At 43.4% G+C, this 17,576-nt stretch overlaps 1 protein-coding gene across 1 annotated transcript; it reads left to right on the top strand.

The window, feature by feature from the left end:
• Nucleotides 1-2,040: 2,040 nt before the first annotated feature.
• Nucleotides 2,041-16,281, top strand: FDX1 (ferredoxin 1). The gene is made up of 4 exons (XM_054974733.1): nucleotides 2,041-2,275; nucleotides 6,387-6,511; nucleotides 11,428-11,557; nucleotides 12,895-16,281. Exons 1-4 carry the CDS (start codon nucleotides 2,139-2,141, stop codon nucleotides 13,007-13,009), a joined length of 507 nt encoding a protein of 168 aa, XP_054830708.1. The 5' UTR covers nucleotides 2,041-2,138; the 3' UTR covers nucleotides 13,010-16,281.
• Nucleotides 16,282-17,576: the final 1,295 nt, after the last annotated feature.

Genomic DNA, 17,576 nt, shown 5'->3' with positions numbered 1-17,576 from the left:
CAGAGATTCCAGCAGCGGGGATGGAGGGGTCTGCAGTGTATAATGCCAGCACCATACACGCAGAGGGTCCATCTGGGTCGGGGATGGGGCGCAGCGCCTGGCCAAGCATGGCGCCGGGCACTGGGCATGGTACTGAGCCCCGAGCACCTAGTGTCAGGCAGAGCCTGCTTAAATAGCCGAAATGTGCCCTGAGGCGGGGGCTCTTTGGGGGTGCCTCATGATGGCTCTCAGGATGTTTTCAACAAAAGATATAATGTGCCAATGTTAGGAATTTGATGGGCCACTTTAGAATCTGTGTGGTAGCGACACCCTTGGGGACGGGACAAAAGGGAAGGGAAGGTATGCTGGGTGGGTTGATTAGATTTGACAGGAAGCCAGGTTGCACTTGATGGGATCGGCTTGGAATATTGATGTTCAGTGGGCGTATTGATAAGCATCCATTATCCACCCTGTACAGTCGGCCATTATCCGCCCTGTACAGTCCTGTCCCTGGGCTGCTGCAAGCGATCTGCATATCAGGGCGAGGCATAGCTTTGGACGTGACAGGAGCCTTGCGGTGAAATGGTGGACTCAGGGAGAACCGTCCGTAGTAACTGCCTGTTGCCTGAGAACATGGCTGCCCTCTGGTTTGCTTCTGTGTGTTCATGGGCTCGCTGGCAGGCTGCTCTGGGCATTATGGCGGACCCAGGACTGTTCTGCGGTGGCTTCCCTGTGGAGCGCAGGCCAGGGGGCGCCTAGTCCGTTTCACAGAGAATCCTCCTTGCTTGGGCGTCATTGCTAGCTGCCAAGTTCTGGGCCCAAAGTACAGTTCATGCCCAGCATGAGGCATGCCACGGGTCTCAGGGCAAGAGAGAGAGAGAGAGTCCATAATTCAGGGATGCAAAGAGCAGGCACAGATAACAGAGTCCATAATTCAGAAGGCAGGAAACAAGCACAGGCAATCAGAGTTCATAATACTGGAGGCAGGAGACAGGCACAGGTAACAGAGCCCATGATTCTGGAGGGGGAGGCTGGCAACACTGCAAACTGGAAGACGTGTCTTCTTTTACTGAGACAAGCCATCCCAGTTTGGGTCTTCCTCTTTTCCTACTGCCCTCCACTTTTCCTAGCATTACTGATTTTTCCAGAGAATCTTGTCTTCTCATGATGTGACAAAAGTATGATAGCCTTAGTTTTGTCATTTTAGCTCCTACGAAGAATTCAGGCTTGATTTGATCTAGAACCCACTTATTTGTCTTTTTGGCTGTCCATTGTATCCACACCACATTTCAAATGAATCCATTTTCTTCCTGTCAACTTTCTTTACTGTCCAGCTTTCACATCCATACATAGCAATAGAGAATACCATAGTTTAGATTATCTTGATCTTGGTGCCCAAAAAGACATATTTATCTTTAAGGATCTTTTCTAGTTCCCTCACAGCTGCTTTTCTTAATCTTCTTCTGATTTCTTCATTGAAGTCTCCCTTTTGGTTGATGATTGAGCCAAGGAATAGAAAATCTTGAACAATTTCAATTTCCTCATTGCCAGCTTTATAACTGTGTAATTCCTTAGTGGTAATTACTTTTGTCTTCTTGATGTTCAGCTGTAATCCTGCTTTGGCGCTTTCTCCTTTTGGAAACGAGGGGGGGGGGTAGAGTCAGCCAAGACTTGGCTCAATGGACCCTCCGCAAGAAACGCAACGCCCTTTGTGTATTCATCGTAGACTGTGCATCTTACATTTTCCTCTACGCAATGTGCGTGAGCGGTTAAAGCATAGAGGTAAAAAATGAGAAGGCTCTTTAAACACTTCCGGTTTCAAACGGAGCCGATTCTCCCCATCAATGTCCAATGCAGAGTGTGTAATAAGATTCTCACCACAGAGACGGCAAGGCCTGAGGTATAGAGCACGTCGTGTAGTCCCTTATTAAACCGGAAACTTGTATTGCTTGCCGCGCTCTGTTCCCTGGGAACGTACCCCTTCTGCGTACATTGCGTTCTTCCTCCGCAGCGAGCGCCGCTGCGAGTGAAGGTTACGGGATCGTAACGGAGTTTCGAGAATCGCCGCTGGCTGTACCGGTTGCGTAAGCCGGAGGACTTTGGGCCGCGCTCCGCCGCGGAACCGCCATCTCCGTCCTTGCCCGCGGTTGCGCCGCGCCATGGCTGCCTCAAGCGCCGTCCCTCTTCTCCTCCGGGCCGCGGCCGCCTCCTGCCACCGGCTTCTTTCTGCTTCCCGCGTCGCTGCCAATCGAAGTCCGAGCCGGTTCTTCCACGCTTCAGCCCCAGCTCGGCTCAGGTAAGGATCTCCGTCGACCGTGAGTGCCAGTGGGGGCTGAGGGCAGTCAGTAGACGTTATGATCATATCAGCACTTCCTATGAAGTCGTGAGCTGGCAAATCTTGAGAGTTGCCAAACTGTACGTTATTCTCGAATAGCAGGTTAGATGGTAGGTGCAGCCAGGGTAGGGCGAGGGCAAAGGGCCTGTCATGAGAAGCAGAACATTGGCCTAAGGAGAAACGAGGGCTAAGTATCTGTGTCAGTGTCCAGGGGAAAGAGCAGTTCTGTCCTCCTGAGCTGCTTTCTGGCACGGGCTGAAGGGCCTTGGCAAGGGCGCCGCTTGCTGACTTATGCTTGTGCAAGTTCCATACCTGTCAGACAGTAGCTGTTGATGTGCCGCAGAAGTACTTTGTCCCAAGCTCTGAGCTGCGTCAAGAGAGCGAATATCGAGAAAAGGTGGCCTGTGACTAAATCTTGAGCACAATCTGAGCAGCCCTGGCGTTGCTGCAACTAATCTTTTTAGGGTCAGGCTCTCTATAGGGAAGGTTTTGGGATTCTTAGCATGTGTTTAATCAAATATAAGGTGCAAGTAGCACGCACCTCCTTGGATCCCCCCTTGCTGGGAGAAAAGCAGCATTGAAACTTTCCCAAATAATCTCTGGCAGGTACAGATAAACTGGTGTTTTATCTGGAAAGCAATAGTGGATGGATCGCCTTACTGCTTTGTTGTGATACCAGTTACACAAGTTTATCCATGTGCTGCCTAAAATCAGCCCTGCCGCCAAGCAGTTCTGGATTGCATAAGTTTCTAAACAACGCTTTAATCCTATTTTAAAAACCTTGTTTGCGGACAAGAAATAAACCCTCATCTGTTAGTGCCTAATTTGTACAACACAACAAATTGATTTGTTTGATTGATTGCATTTATATTCCATCCTCCCCAAAAGCAGGCTTAGAGCAAATTACAATATCATAACATCAATATATACATAAATGTAAAACAGGAATAAAATACTATAAATTACAATATAAAAAGTGTAGCTAAACTGAATGCTTCCAAAGCCAGGAGGACACCTTCTATCTTGGCTCTGCTGTTGCAGGAGAACTGTACAAATGCAAGGATTTCATGCTTGTCTTTGTAATAACCAATTTGTGGCTTGTTTGTGATGTCTGAAGGCAGCCATTATTTACTGTTACAGCTTCTCAGATTGTGTGACAATAACATCACCATCTAATTGATCTGGCTTCAGTTCTTACACATTTTCTGTCAGTCCTAGCTCTTTAATCCACTCCTTCCTAAGAGCAACTTTTTGCATTTCTCATATGTGTATAATTTAAATTTGTTTGGTATCCTGAATACATCCAAAGCACGTGTCTGTGGTGGTTTTCCAGGAAACAGCTTTAAATATCTTAAATGGAATGAGAATATGCTCTTCTCTGTGAACAAAATGACTTTCCCTCACAATTCTTGGATCCAGCAGCTTTGTTTTGGCAGGACCTTTGATTTTAAGTTGATAAAAGTCATTTTGCAGATTCCTTTAAGAGTGAATAGAAGTTAACTAATAAGTTCTTCAAACAGACAATAATGCCTCAATGGCCTGAACTGGTATAAATCCTTGGTTATAGCTGGGCAGGAATCTGAGGAATGGCAGGCTGGGAAATTTTACTAGCTTTGAACAGAAAAAACAGTAAGGAAGAGAAGTTACTATTAATGAAGAAAGGACTATTTGATATAATTCCGCGAACCATTTTATATATTTTTCTGTCTGATACTTTTTAGTTTCCCCCCCACACCTTTTACTTTTCATCAGACTCTGCCCTGTCTTTCTACCCTCTTTAGTTAGGTTATAGCTTTCTGCACAACAACTGTATTACTCCAGTATAGTTCTTAGTTGGTGCTAAATATGTTTGAACAACAATAACGGTGATGTATTGTCGAAGGCTTTCACAGCCGGAGAATGATGGTTGTTGTGGGTTTTCCGGGCTGTATTGCCATGGTCTTGGCATTGTAGTTCCTGATGTTTCGCCAGCAGCTGTGGCTGGCATCCACAGCTGCCACAGCTGCTGGCGAAACGTCAGGAACTACAATGCCAAGACCACGGCAATACAGCCCGGAAAACCCACAACAACCAATAACGGTGATAATAGAAGGAAACATGCAGCAAGAAAACACTGGCCAGATGTTGCATTGAATGATCTGGCCAGATGTTGCATTGTGTGATAGGAAGCTGGCTTTTTGTGACATTTGGAAATAAGGTGATTGGATGATAGCTGTTGATAGGATTGGGATAATGATGTATTGCTTAGTTTAAGTGGTCCCCTTTGGGGAGGAGCGGCAGTAGGATGGCAAAGAGGAAGGTAAGCTTGACAAAAGGAAATGTACCCAACACTATTAAAGTGGCAGCGTTATTTTGTTTCTTTGTGGATGGCCACTAGCTTGTGGCATAAGTAGCAGGGAAACCTTTCCTGACTTATGCCACTGCCTGTCTCCTCCCCAGCTTTAGCAGTAGAAGAAAATTACACAAAGGCATAGGAGAGATGGCTTCATGTGTGCTGGGGGAGGACACTGCTTATATATCCTTGTGTGTGCTAAAATGGCACTTCTACCTGGATTTGACTTCACATGGTCCAAAAAGATGGTTACCATTGTGTTACCTATCTACCGCTTTTGGTTTACTTATGCACCATCTTTAGTTTTGTATTGTGTACTATCAGCGTGAAAATGTTATCTAGATTGCTGTGGGTGCTGTTACGTTCTCTTTAAACCACACTATAACTCCATTGGGTTTATACCTTTTGTCTTGGGCTTCTGTTTCCATTTCACTTCTTGGATACTATTAATTTACACCTCAGTAAAGTGATATTCAGGCGCTTGGTTGGGGATGGGGCAGCAATTGTTCACTCAGTTATTTAGGTCCTAGGATTCTACCTATGTTGACATTGGCTGTACCCATCCTCTTCCCATTGCATTCTGTGTGGAGAAATGAACCAGGGAGATCCTTTTGTTCATCTGAACACAAGAACTCACTGACATCACAAGAGAACCAGCTAGAAAGTTTGTTTTATCTTGTAGGATCAGGAAGAGACTGTGTTCAAATAAACAGAAGATCTTCATTCAGTTGTTCTTTTTTCCAGCAGGGAAGGAATGTGTGAACTGGAGGTCAGCTCCCATCTTAACGTAGGTAGAATTGCAGGTGGACAACGTTACTTCTGTGTGTGATTTATAGTGACAGTTCAGTGTCCTTAATAACTACTATTCTAAACTTTGTAGGAATTCAGAAAGTTAACTATCCAAAGAGCGCATATGTGATTGAATTCTGCGGAGGTCAGTCTTTGATCACTGATGGTGTCCCAAGGAGCAAATCATTATTCCTGAGAGCAGCTTGTAACTGTCCCTTGGGGGAAGGGGGAATGATCAACAGGTTATCTGACAAAAACTGGGAGAAGCTTGTCTTCAGTCCTTACAAAGGTCTTGTGGACTTCCTAAAGTGTCCTCATGCACCCCTAAGTTACCCAGGTTCTGAACTTGAAAAACTCTGTTCCACCCTCGTCTTGTCCCTGACTTGTTAGTGTTCTTTGTGTAAGGAAGATTTTTTGTGTGGGAGGACATGAAAGCAGGTGATTCCCCCGCCTCCACACTACTGTAGTACAGTCCAGTGAAAGTAATTCCACATAATGCTAAAGATTGTGTAGCTGTTTTATCTTGCTTACTTCAGTATGGTATCATACTCCAGTAACATTCCTATGTATGTTTACCTGGAAGTAATCCCTTTGATCCCATTATCAGATATGCGTTGGGTTCGGCTCTTAAGGACTATTCAGAACAGATGATCATTGTAACCCGTTTTGTGTCCATGTCTTCTATCTATACTTTTGGTAGCAATCTCTGAAACTGTATATCAAAAGCCTAAACTGAGAAAACTCTTGTGGAGATTTTAAAAAATTAACCCGCTACAGATGTTTACAGCTACAGTATAGGGTAAAGACATTATGTGTTTTCAGTGTCTTGTCTAGTTTTCAGCTGCCCTGACTACCAGTATTAAGAATTTTTACTGTTATTTCCAAAAAGTATGAGTCCCTTTCATTGCCTGTGGGCAAAGAAAAATATTGTGGTTTTTTCCTCCCCCGCAGCTCAGAAGATAAAGTTACTGTGCACTTTATAACCCGTGATGGAGATAAACTAACAGCGCAGGGAAAAGTTGGAGACTCGCTTTTGGATGTTGTGGTTGATAACAATCTTGACATAGATGGATTTGGTAAGTAAAAAGTACTTAATTTCCCATAACTACAGAATATTATTTCATAAGGGAACAAAGTGTTTTACCTTTGAAATAGCCAGTGGATCCAGGCTTCTGATCTTTTTCCTGCTTCTCCAACTCCACATTCTGCCTTCACCCTAACTCCGATGTGTTTATTGCTAGCATCCTGCTCTCTGCACTCAAGCCTGATTATCCAGCACACCACCTCATTTTAAAATATTATCCAAGTGGATAGAACTCTGATATGCTATTTACTGTTTATTATTTACCAAATTTATTAGCCACTTTTCAGAAATCCAGAGTGGGGTTCAACAAATGTAAATTTCCTATAGAACTATTAAAAAAAACTTGAGCCTTGAGGCAAGCCAAGATTAATGTATTTAATTAATTAAAAATCACAATAGCTGATCTATGAATCCAGGTGTTCACCTGAAAGTGTCACCATAAACACGAGCAAGGTATAAAAGCTTAGTCAGCAACTCAGTTAAAACTGTCATGGTAAGGTATTCTGAGCCTATAGGGCAACTACATAGAAGGCCAACCTGGCCTCCCTGTGAGGAGAGGGCTTGATTGTCAAGAAGTTATGGAGAATGGGGCGCACAGCCCAGTGGAAAGTATATGGGTAGAAATAAGGGGAGGAAGGACAAAGGGTATTATTGTTGGAGTCTGCTACAGACCACCTGACCAGCGAGAAGAAACGGATTCTGCCCTCTTTGAACAGATTGGCAGAGTATCCAGACATCACAACCTTGTAATTATGGGTGACTTCAACTTCCCCGATGTGTGCTGGGAGACAGGCTCAGCAAAGCGTCATGAATCACGCAATTTCCTGACCTGCCTGGCCAATAACTTCCTTTTTCAAAAGGTGGAGGAAGCTACAAGGGGCTCGGCCATACTAGACTTGATATTAACCAACAGGGAAGAATTGGTAGGTGAGATGAAGGTGGTCGGGACCTTAGGGGGAAGTGACCATGTCCTCCTTGAATTCCAGTTGCTGTGGGGGGCCAAGGAAGTTCATAGCCAGACTCGTAGGTTAGATTTTCGTAGGGCCAACTTCAATGAACTCAGAGGCTTGATGAGAGTCATTCCGTGGGGGAGTGTGCTGGAAGGGAAAGGAGCGAGTGAAGGGTGGGCCCTTCTCAAACACGAGCTTTTGCAAGCTCAAGCCCTCACCATCCCAGCAAGACGGAAACATGGTAAGGGCTCCAAGAAACTGATGTGGATGTACAGAGAGCTCCAGAATAAGCTAAGGGAGAAAAAGGAAATGTTCAGGAAATGGAGAGAAGGACAGACCTCTAAAGAGGAGTATATGAAGGTTACTAGGTACTGCAGATCAGCCACCAGAGATGCCAAAGCTCAGTATGAGCTGGGTCTGGCCAGGAGGGCTCGCTACAATAAGAAAAACTTCTACAGATACGTGAGAAGCAAACGCAAGGTAAAAGAGGCAATTGGACCGCTGTTGGGAGTAGATGGAGAAACTGATGCAGGACAGAGAAAAAGCGGACAGGCTTAATGACTTTTTTGCCTCTGTTTTCTCCCTGAAGAACTCAGGCACATCAAGAGATAGTAGAAAATGTGGCAGGACACCTGAGTGGCTAATTGACATTGACAGAGAGGTTGTGGAGAGGCATCTGGCTGCACTGGATGAATACAAATCCCCTGGGCCGGGTGGGGTGCACCCAAGAGTGCTGAAAGAACTTTCTAGCGAACTTGCAGAACCCCTGTCCATCATCTTCAAGGCCTCCTGGAGGACTTGGGATGTGCCACAAGATTGGAGAAGAGCGAATGTTATCCCCATCTTTAAGAAAGGGAAGAAGGATGACCCGGGAAACTACAGGCCGGTTAGTTTGACTTCTGTTGCTGGGAAGATGTTAGAACAGATTTTAAAGGGATCAGTCTCTAAGCATCTGAAGGACCGCTCAGTGATCCGGGGAAGTCAGCATGGTTTTGTTCCTAACAGATCTTGCCAGACCAACCTGGTTTCCTTCTTTGATTGAGTGACCAGCTTACTGGATCGGGGGAACTCTGTTGACGTGATTTATCTGGATTTCAGTAAAGCTTTTGATAAGGTCCCCCATGACATTCTGATGGGCAAACTGGAAGACTGTGGAGTGGACTATAGGACAGTTCGGTGGATAGGGAACTGGTTGGAGGACTGCACTCAAAGAGTGGTGGTCAACGGCGTTTCATCAGATTGGAGGGAGGTGTCCAGTGGAGTGCCGCAGGGCTCGGTTTTGGGCCCGGTACTTTTCAATATTTTTATCAATGATCTGGATGAAGGAGTGGAAGGGCTGCTCATTAAATTTGCTGATGATACCAAATTGGGAGGAGTAGCAAACGCCCAAGAAGATAGAATTAAAATTCAACAAGACCTGAATACTCTGGAGAAGTGGGCAGCTGTGAATAGGAAGCAATTCAACAAAGACAAGTGCACAGTATTACATCTGGGCCACAAAAATGGGAAGCACAAATACTGGATGGGGGATACACTTCTGGGCAGTAGTATATGTGAAAGGGATCTTGGGGTAAGAGTGGACTGTAAACTAAATATGAGCAGTCAGTGTGATGCAGTGGCAAAAAAGGCTAATTCAGTCTTGGGTTGTATCAAAGGGGCCATAGCATTGAAATCGCAGGAGGTCATAGCCCCTCTCTATACTGCCTTTGTCAGGCCACACCTGGAGTATTGTGTGCAGTTCTGGAGGCCTCACTTCAAAAAGGATGTGGCCAAAATCGAGAGGGTGCAGAGGAGAGCGACAAGAATGATCAGGGGTCTGGAGACTGAGTCCTACGAGGAAAGGCTGAGGGCCTTGGGAATATTTAGTTTGGAGAAGAGGAGGTTGAGGGGGGACATGATTGCTCTCTTTAAATATTTGAAAGGCTGTCATTTGGAGGAGGGCAAGGAGCCGTTCCAGTTGGCAGCAGAGGGTAGGACCCGAAGCAATGGGCTTAAACTACATGCACAAAGGTACCGGCTGGATATTAGGAAGAACTTTTTCACGGTCAGAGTAGTTCAAAAGTGGAATCAGCTGCCTAGGAAGGTGGTGAGCTCCCCTTCACTGACAGTTTTCAAGAAGAGGCTGGATGAATACTTGTCAGAGATGCTTTAGGCTGATCCTGCACTGGGCAGGGGGTTGGACTAGATGGTCTGTATGGCCCCTTCCAACTCTATGATTCTATGGAGACTAAGCAGGGCCACAGATTAGTTCAGTGCACTGCTTGAGTGGGAGAGGCCTGTATGGGATATGCTCTGGGACCACTTAGGGCTTTAAAGACCAGTGTCAGCACCTTAAACCTTACCTGGCTCAGAAATGAAGCCTGTGCAGATGTGCACACACCAGTCAGACGTCTGGCTGCAATACTCAACTTTCCAAATCATATTTAACATGCCAGTGTGTGAAATTGGCAATCCTTTGAACAAGTTAGATGATTGAAACAAAATGATGGAAATGTTCTGATGGAATTAGTCTCTAACCATTGCAAATAAAATGAAATCCTGCCCTCAAGTCATAATTGACTTATGGCAACCCCTGGTGGGGTTTTCATGGCAAGAGACTAACAAGTGGTTTGCTATTGCCTGCCTCTGCAACCCTGGTCTTCATTGGAGGTCTCCTATCCAATTACTAATCAAGGCTGACCCTGCTTAGCTTCTGAGATCTGATGAGATCAGGCCCTCCTGAACTATCCAGGTTAGGGTTGCCATGCAAATAGTTGTATGTCATATCATTAAATGCTGCAAAGGAAGATCCTATTTCACATTTTGTCACTAGGGGGCACTGCAGAAACAGCTAACTTTCAGGTATTGCTTCATGTAATCCAGGTGGTTCTTAATGTACTTTTTGTTTCATTTCTGTGTTAGGCATATCTCCAAATTCTGACACACAAACCCAACATACCTAGAAACCCTTTGCCTATATAACCTATGCAATACCTCAAGAAAAGAAGCATCGATGTATTGTCGAAGGCTTTCACGGCCGGAGAACGATGGTTGTTGTGGGTTTTCCGGGCTGTATTGCCGTGGTCTTGGCATTGTAGTTCCTGACGTTTCGCCAGCAGCTGTGGCTGGCATCTTCAGAGGTGTAGCACCAAAAGACAGAGAGTCTTTTGGTGCTACACCTCTGAAGATGCCAGCCACCTCTGAAGATGCCAGCCACAGCTGCTGGCGAAACGTCAGGAACTACAATGCCAAGACCACGGCAGTACAGCCCAGAAATCCCACAACAACCAAAAGAAGCATCGTCCTTCCTGATTAATGAGCTGATTTTTGTTAGACTTAGGTGTACCTGGCATTCTCTTCCTTTTAAACAAAATTATGTATGGACTACATATTTCCTCTTTATTTTAGTAGTTAAAATATGCACTTACTGTTTTACAAGAACTTTTTTGAACATGCACAGATTGTGGGAAATAAGCGGGTGTAGAATTTGTGTATTTATTGCCTCTCCTAATAATAATATAAATCAAATGTTGTTGTTATTGTTATTACTATTTTGTATGTGTTAAAGGAGAGGGGGGCTGTAGCTCAAAGCTAGATCACTTGCTTTGCATGCAGTAAGTCCTGGTTTCAGCCTCTGCCATCTCCAGTTAAAAGATGAACACACAAAGCTGCCTTATATTGAATCAGACTATTGGAAGCCAGTAACGTCCACTCTGATTGGCCATGGTTCTCCAGGGTCTTTCATGTAACCTCCTGTCTGATCCTTTTAACTGGAGATGCCACTGACAATTAAGAACAGCAGGCAGCGAGGAAAAATGTTCCTCTATATGAGATTCTGGAGAGCCACTGGCTCTTAATACTGGGTACTGAGCTAGACCAACTAGTGATCTGACAGTATAACTCATTAACTGAAAGATTAATACAGTGGAATCTCATGGAGAAGTCCAAAGTATGATCTGATTCTTGTATTAATTTTTAGGTGCATGTGAAGGAACACTTGCTTGCTCTACCTGTCACTTAATCTTTGAAGATCACATATTTGAAAAACTAGATGCAATTACTGATGAGGAATTGGACATGCTGGACCTTGCCTATGGATTGACAGAAACGTAAGGGGAAGCAACTCGAAAGCTACCAAAGGGATCTGCAGTTTCCTTCTAGAAGCTGCTTGCTGTTTAGGCTGCTCTAAATGTATGGAATTGGTTATTTGCAAGTAATGGCAATCTGAATTTTGCTACGTAAGCAGTCCATGTTTTCTCTGGATAAATCTATTAATTATTTTTGATGCTGCTTTCTACCTGTTAGATCACATCTGGTCCAATGGCTAGGATGTCAGATTTTTATGTTCCAAGCAATCTGGTCTTTCAGTCCTTACCCTTCTTTTCCAGACTTGTTTGATTTTTTCCAAAACTTGAATTAATTATCCTCAGTGGTGAAAGAGATCCGTACAGGCCAAAGCAAACTTCTGAGCTTCTCTCCAGGTCTGTTTGCCAAAAACACTTTACTGGTCATGTTCTTAGGGTGAATTGTCACATTTTTTGGCAGACTGTCACCCTTTTCTGTGGTCTTGCATTCGTGTAACTTTAAAACAAGACTTGAGTGGAATATTTGATGCCATCTCAGATGTGCTGCTTGAGCAGTTGGTTGGTCAGTCCTGGTGGACTGACAGTTGAAAAGAACAGGGTTGTGCCTGCGGTTTCCCTGTGCCTCGTTACTGATGTCCAGGGATGGCACAGTGTCCAAAATACCGAAACATGAATTGTGAAGTTCCTCGTTCAAATCTCCCTTCGGCTCATGCAGTAGTCAAAAGGCAATCCACCTATATCAGCCCCTTTTCTACAATATGGAGGAATAATCCATTAAGATTGCTTAGTGTTTTAAGGAGCACAAGATAATGAGCTGGATCACTGCTTGCGCAAGTGGAAGAATCTTTGTACCTTCCTCATCCCACAGTATCCCTCTGCATACCCCAGCCCAAAGAGTCCTGTATGAAGATTGGGAGACCCTCAAACAAAATGTGCCAGTGGGCAACAGTGAGGAGGGGAGACTGGGCAAAATCGCCCCCCTGCTTGTTCTTGCATGATAGCTCTGGGGTGAAGCTGCCCAGCTTCCCTTCCAAGCTTCCAAGTTGCTCATGTAAGTCTGGATCCAGGCCGATGTTGAGAACATTGTAAAGCATGAATTACACTTTGTAATCCGCTTTGAGTCTCAGTGAGAAAGGCAAACTATAAATGATGTAAATAAATAATTTTAAATTTTTACTCCTTCACCGCTTGCCTTTTCCTCTTCTCCACATTCACCTTTTTGTCCTTTGAAATATTAAGTATGATGAGGTAGTTTCTCTCCCCCAGCCTGGCAGGAATCACTTCTGCATCGTTTGTATTTCGTATAGGTTGTCTATAAAGCCGAGTGTCAACTCAGGATTTTTCTCCCCTCTCTCCTCTAGGTCTCGATTGGGTTGCCAGATCTGCTTGCAGAAATCTATGAACAATATGGTTGTCCGAGTGCCAGAAACCGTTGCTGATGTCAGGCAATCTATAGACATTGGCAAGAACCCTTAACAAATTAGGATGTCTTTTTGATAACCAAACTATTTTTATAATTTATTTCCGTATGTTTAATGACAAGGAAAAAATACCATAATTTTAAGACTGTATTAGATGGTCAAGTTTAATTTTCTTTATCAAAGTCAACCCTTTATTGTTATGATTCTGAAATGGGAGAATAGTTAGCAATGAACTGTGTAATGTTACACAACAGTTTTTCTCATAGAAAAATACTTTCTTTTGTCTTGTATTTTAAATTACAAATGTTTTCTTACTGCTGAAGTAGTGAATCTTTTTGAAAAATAGTTCTTTTTAAGTTCTAAGCACTACATATGTAGTGTTAGTATACTACATACTAAGCTTGAGATGGATGGAAGCAAAGTCTTCTTTCTAAAATTAAAGCTTAATTTAACAAAGCACTGAAAGCAGGTTTAACCAGAGTGAGTGTAGTCTCTTAGCTGTAAAGATGGAGATAGTTTCAAAAATATTGTTTATGACTTTGATGAGCTCCGTTGGAGTCTCATGAGATCTGAGAGTTTGGAGTCATTCCTATAATGGGATAGTATGACTCCCTTCTCCAGTTTTACTATTCCAAGTGCCCTTGGTTTGATGCTGAAAACATATGTCAGTGGCCTCACTGTACAGTTATGTCTCAGCCGATGTCTTGATTAGGCAGTCGCCTCCATATAACGATACAAGCAAGTCTTCCCACAAATTAAGTCCTCTAAAATGAAAGCCCTTTGAAAGTGACCGTTTGGTGTGTAACCAAATTAAGCAGTGTGAGCTGTTGTGATCTATAGTACTTGAGTATGCATAGCCATGTGCTGTATTATAGCCAAATGGTAGATATATTTTATTAAGCCTCCACATTTTCTGTTATTAAGAATAACAATTGAACTACATATATAGTTTAAAATTACTTTGGGCATTTTGTAACACACATCAATTTGGATTTTTAAAAATGTTTTGCTATATGCAATGGTTGCCTTATTCCCATTTGTAAAATGCAACCAGTTGCTGCAGTTGCTTTGTGTCTGCCTTCTAACTCTGGACTTTCACCATCAATGCTACAGGGAACAGGGTTGGGGTCCTTAAAAATATTACATTCAAATATATGCTAATTAGTCCATCTGCTTTCCCCCCTCCACATCTAGCTAACTGTAGTAAAAATGGGGCATTTTAACAGCACTCAATACTTACTACTCCTTGCAATAGCAAGGTTGATGGGCCATTGCCTATCAGTAAGGCAGTGCAAAGGGAGCGTCCACAGGCAAGGCCTGAGTTTCTTCAGACTTGAGGGACTTCCCTATACAGAAAGACATTTTTCTAAAAGATGCCCCCCATAGCTGGATGAAGACTGAAATTTCCCATTGCCCTCTTGCAGTCATAGAGCTCTTAGAGACGGAAGTGGGGAGGAGAGGAAATTGGCACGTTCCAGCCTCTGATAGTATCCTGGTGAGGTGCTGATCCCTCTGCCTGACTCTTCCATATATACCTCATAGGGAGGGAGAGGTAATAGATAAAAGCACCAGTGTGGGTAGTGGTTAGCTAGTCAGACTCGGGGAGGTCTGGGTTTATAATTCCCGCTCTGCTGTGAAACTCTCCCTACTTGCTATACCTCACAGGGTGGTCGTAAAGATAAACCAGAAGAAAAGAACCACATATGCCTCTCTGAGCTCCTTGGAGAAAGGATAGAATTTTTAGAAAGCATAGAGAAGCAGTGTCCTTTTCTTCACACTGGGCCTGTTGACTTTGGGGCGAGATGAAGGCCCAAACCCCAGCATTTAGCACCAAGGCTCATTTTGAGGGGGAATGTGCAGGAATGCAGTTCCTGCAGTTCCCCAAAGAGGTCACATGTCAGATGGGCCCCGCCCACCTGACTCCTGGCCATTTGGTCCCATTTTGGCCTGGATTGGGGCCGAAACAGCCCGGATCCTGACCATTTTGGGCCCCTTTTCGGCCATTTTCAGCCCCTTTTTGCCATTTTGGGCCCAATTTTGGCCCTGAATGGCCAGGATTGGCTCCAAAACAGCCAGGATAGGTGATGTCAGGGAGTGTGGCATATGCAAATCAGTTATACTAATGACACATTTCCAGTGATGTCAAGGGGCATGACATATGCTAATAAGTTATGCTAATGAGCGTCTCTAGCTCTTTTTCTACGAAATGACCCCTGTTCAGCACTATCTGCCCATTCTGCCACCATTTAGACTGCTTGAATTTAGGACTAGGAGAGCAAGAAATCTACTTGTCTATCCTAAGAACTGTTATGCTGCTCATGTGTCTAAATTCCCAATTAGCTTCTTCCCTCTTTCCAGCGTAGATTCCTTCCAGGCCCTCATCTTCTTGCTAAACTTGGGGATACCCAATTCTTTCTAGACTTTTTGATAACTTGATTTGTTTCACATAACGATTAAATTTCCCTTAAGCTGTCATGAAATCTGTACTTCCAGGACTGATCTGTTGGATGCTTCTTGAAGCCTTGCTTTGTGGCTGTCAACTTGTGCAGCCCGTTGCCGTTCTGTTTGGGGCTTTTGCCTTTCATCTTGTGTGAGGACATTTATTTTTTTATTGACTATTGTCCTGTATGAAAGGATACAGTTATCAGTTCGTTGGCTGTGCTCCAAGGTATAGAAAATTAAACAAGCTGAAGGAAGATCTTTAAGAAATTGTCCATAAGAGTTCACTGCCAAGTTCCATTCCTTCACTGATCTGTGAGGCCTATACGATCACATACTGAAAGAAAGCAATTGTTTTATCCTACTCTCCCTTATTTCGTATATATTTCATATATATTAAAATACTTGATTTTACTTCAAAGCAGTGTGTACAGGTCCGTTGCATGTTGCTTCATTTCCTGAGTTTTTTGAACCTGAATCCTATTGATGTCATATTAAATATCAGTGGACACAGCAAGTCATGATTTGGTGATGGATTTTAGCATAGATACTTTATAGTGAAGTCGTCCTGGACTTCCTTTAAAAAAAAAGTTGTTTTTTGAACTTAACACAGAAAGAATAAGTTTCGTGTAAACCAGGGAAGTAAACACCTTTTTTTGCAGGGGGGGGGGGGGGATCTGAAGAAGGCAGCTCTGATTCTTGAAAGCTTATACCCTGAAAATCTTGTTGGTCTCTAAGGCGTCACTGGACTCAAATCCTACTTTTTTCTCTAGTTCAATAGCTGTCCTGTAAATGTTGGTGATTAATCTACACAAGGAAATCCACAAGATGTATATATTTCTCATTGTTAAACAAATTGGCAAATAAATCCTTTATATTTTTTTCTGAGCATTTTCTTAGTGACGGAATGCTTTCTGTTTTTTTACTTGTATTGGTAACTGTGCCAAAGTAAACAGTTTTCCAGGAAAGAAACATGATTTATTCAAAACAGTCCCAAAAGATTCATACTTGGGAGTCTTCCATACAGTAAGGAGAGGTGGACTTTCCCCTCTGGCTTTATCAGGCAAGTTACCTGTAAATGACTTTGGGCATTGAGAAACTTCGAACCAGGGGAACAAATAGTAAGTAGAGCGAGCAGCGTGCTCATTTTGTTTTGGACTGACGCCCCAATGTTAAGATCCAGGCTCCTAGGAAGAACTTAAAATATTAATATACACTGATTTGAGGTACTTCTGCAGAGCTTACAACAAGCATTTGATATTCCTATTGAAGTGATATAAATTGAGTGGCTGATGCAGTTTCTCGCTGGCACATAGCAAAAACTTGTGTAGGAAAGGAAGAGGCAGTTTCTGCCCATTTCCCCTTTTTGGTACAGCCCCCTAGCATATTCCACTCTGTTCCCAAGAGCCACCCTCCCCCCAACCCACAAGACTACTTTTTCATGGAGTGTAGGAAGAGGGCCAAGGGGGACCCATCTCATGAACTCTTCCCATTCACAGTTTAGTAGAATCCCACCCAGTACTTTCAGCACACATAAAATGAAAGCTGCGTTCCCAAAAAGAAGAGTGGATGCAGAAATGAGGGTCAGGACAATAAAAAAAAGAACCCTTGCGGATGATGAGCACAGTCCTTGTGTGAACAATATCCAGTCTGAAGGTACATTATTTAATTGAAGGTGCATTGCAAGTAATATTTCATATTTTGAGCATTTGGAAAAAATGCTCATTTGTTAGGAATCAGTAAATTTAAAAGAAAATGATTTTAAAGGGTGGTAAGTAACTCAAAGTTCAGCTTACTTGTTAACCATAAGGTTTTAAATACTAAGCACCTAACTATGGAATGATAAAAGAGACTTGTAGAAAGAAATGTAGCTTTCAGGCAAAATTACGTTTAATGCAAAGCAGGCAACTGTAATAGACACAACCATGAGAATGCCAATGATGAATGATTACACAGACTTTTACAAAAAAGTTTCATTAAAAATGAGAAGAAAAATAGTGTATTAATACAAGTTTAGAAAGCAATATTAACAGACTAAGGAGTTTTCAGTGGCTTACGTCCTAATTACCAAGAGCAGAGCAGCACTTGATTGTTGCGATTTCCATCAGTCCAGTGTAGCCTGTTGTGCTTTGTGTGTGTGTGTGTGTGTGTGTGTGTGTGCGCGCGCGCGCACGCGCGCATGT

The sequence above is a fragment of the Eublepharis macularius genome, chromosome 3, assembly GCF_028583425.1.
Source record: "Eublepharis macularius isolate TG4126 chromosome 3, MPM_Emac_v1.0, whole genome shotgun sequence".
In the NCBI taxonomy this organism is placed as follows: domain Eukaryota; kingdom Metazoa; phylum Chordata; class Lepidosauria; order Squamata; family Eublepharidae; genus Eublepharis; species Eublepharis macularius.
The sequence above is the reverse complement of the archived record's forward strand: the minus strand, read 5'-3'. Positions and strand labels throughout refer to the sequence as shown.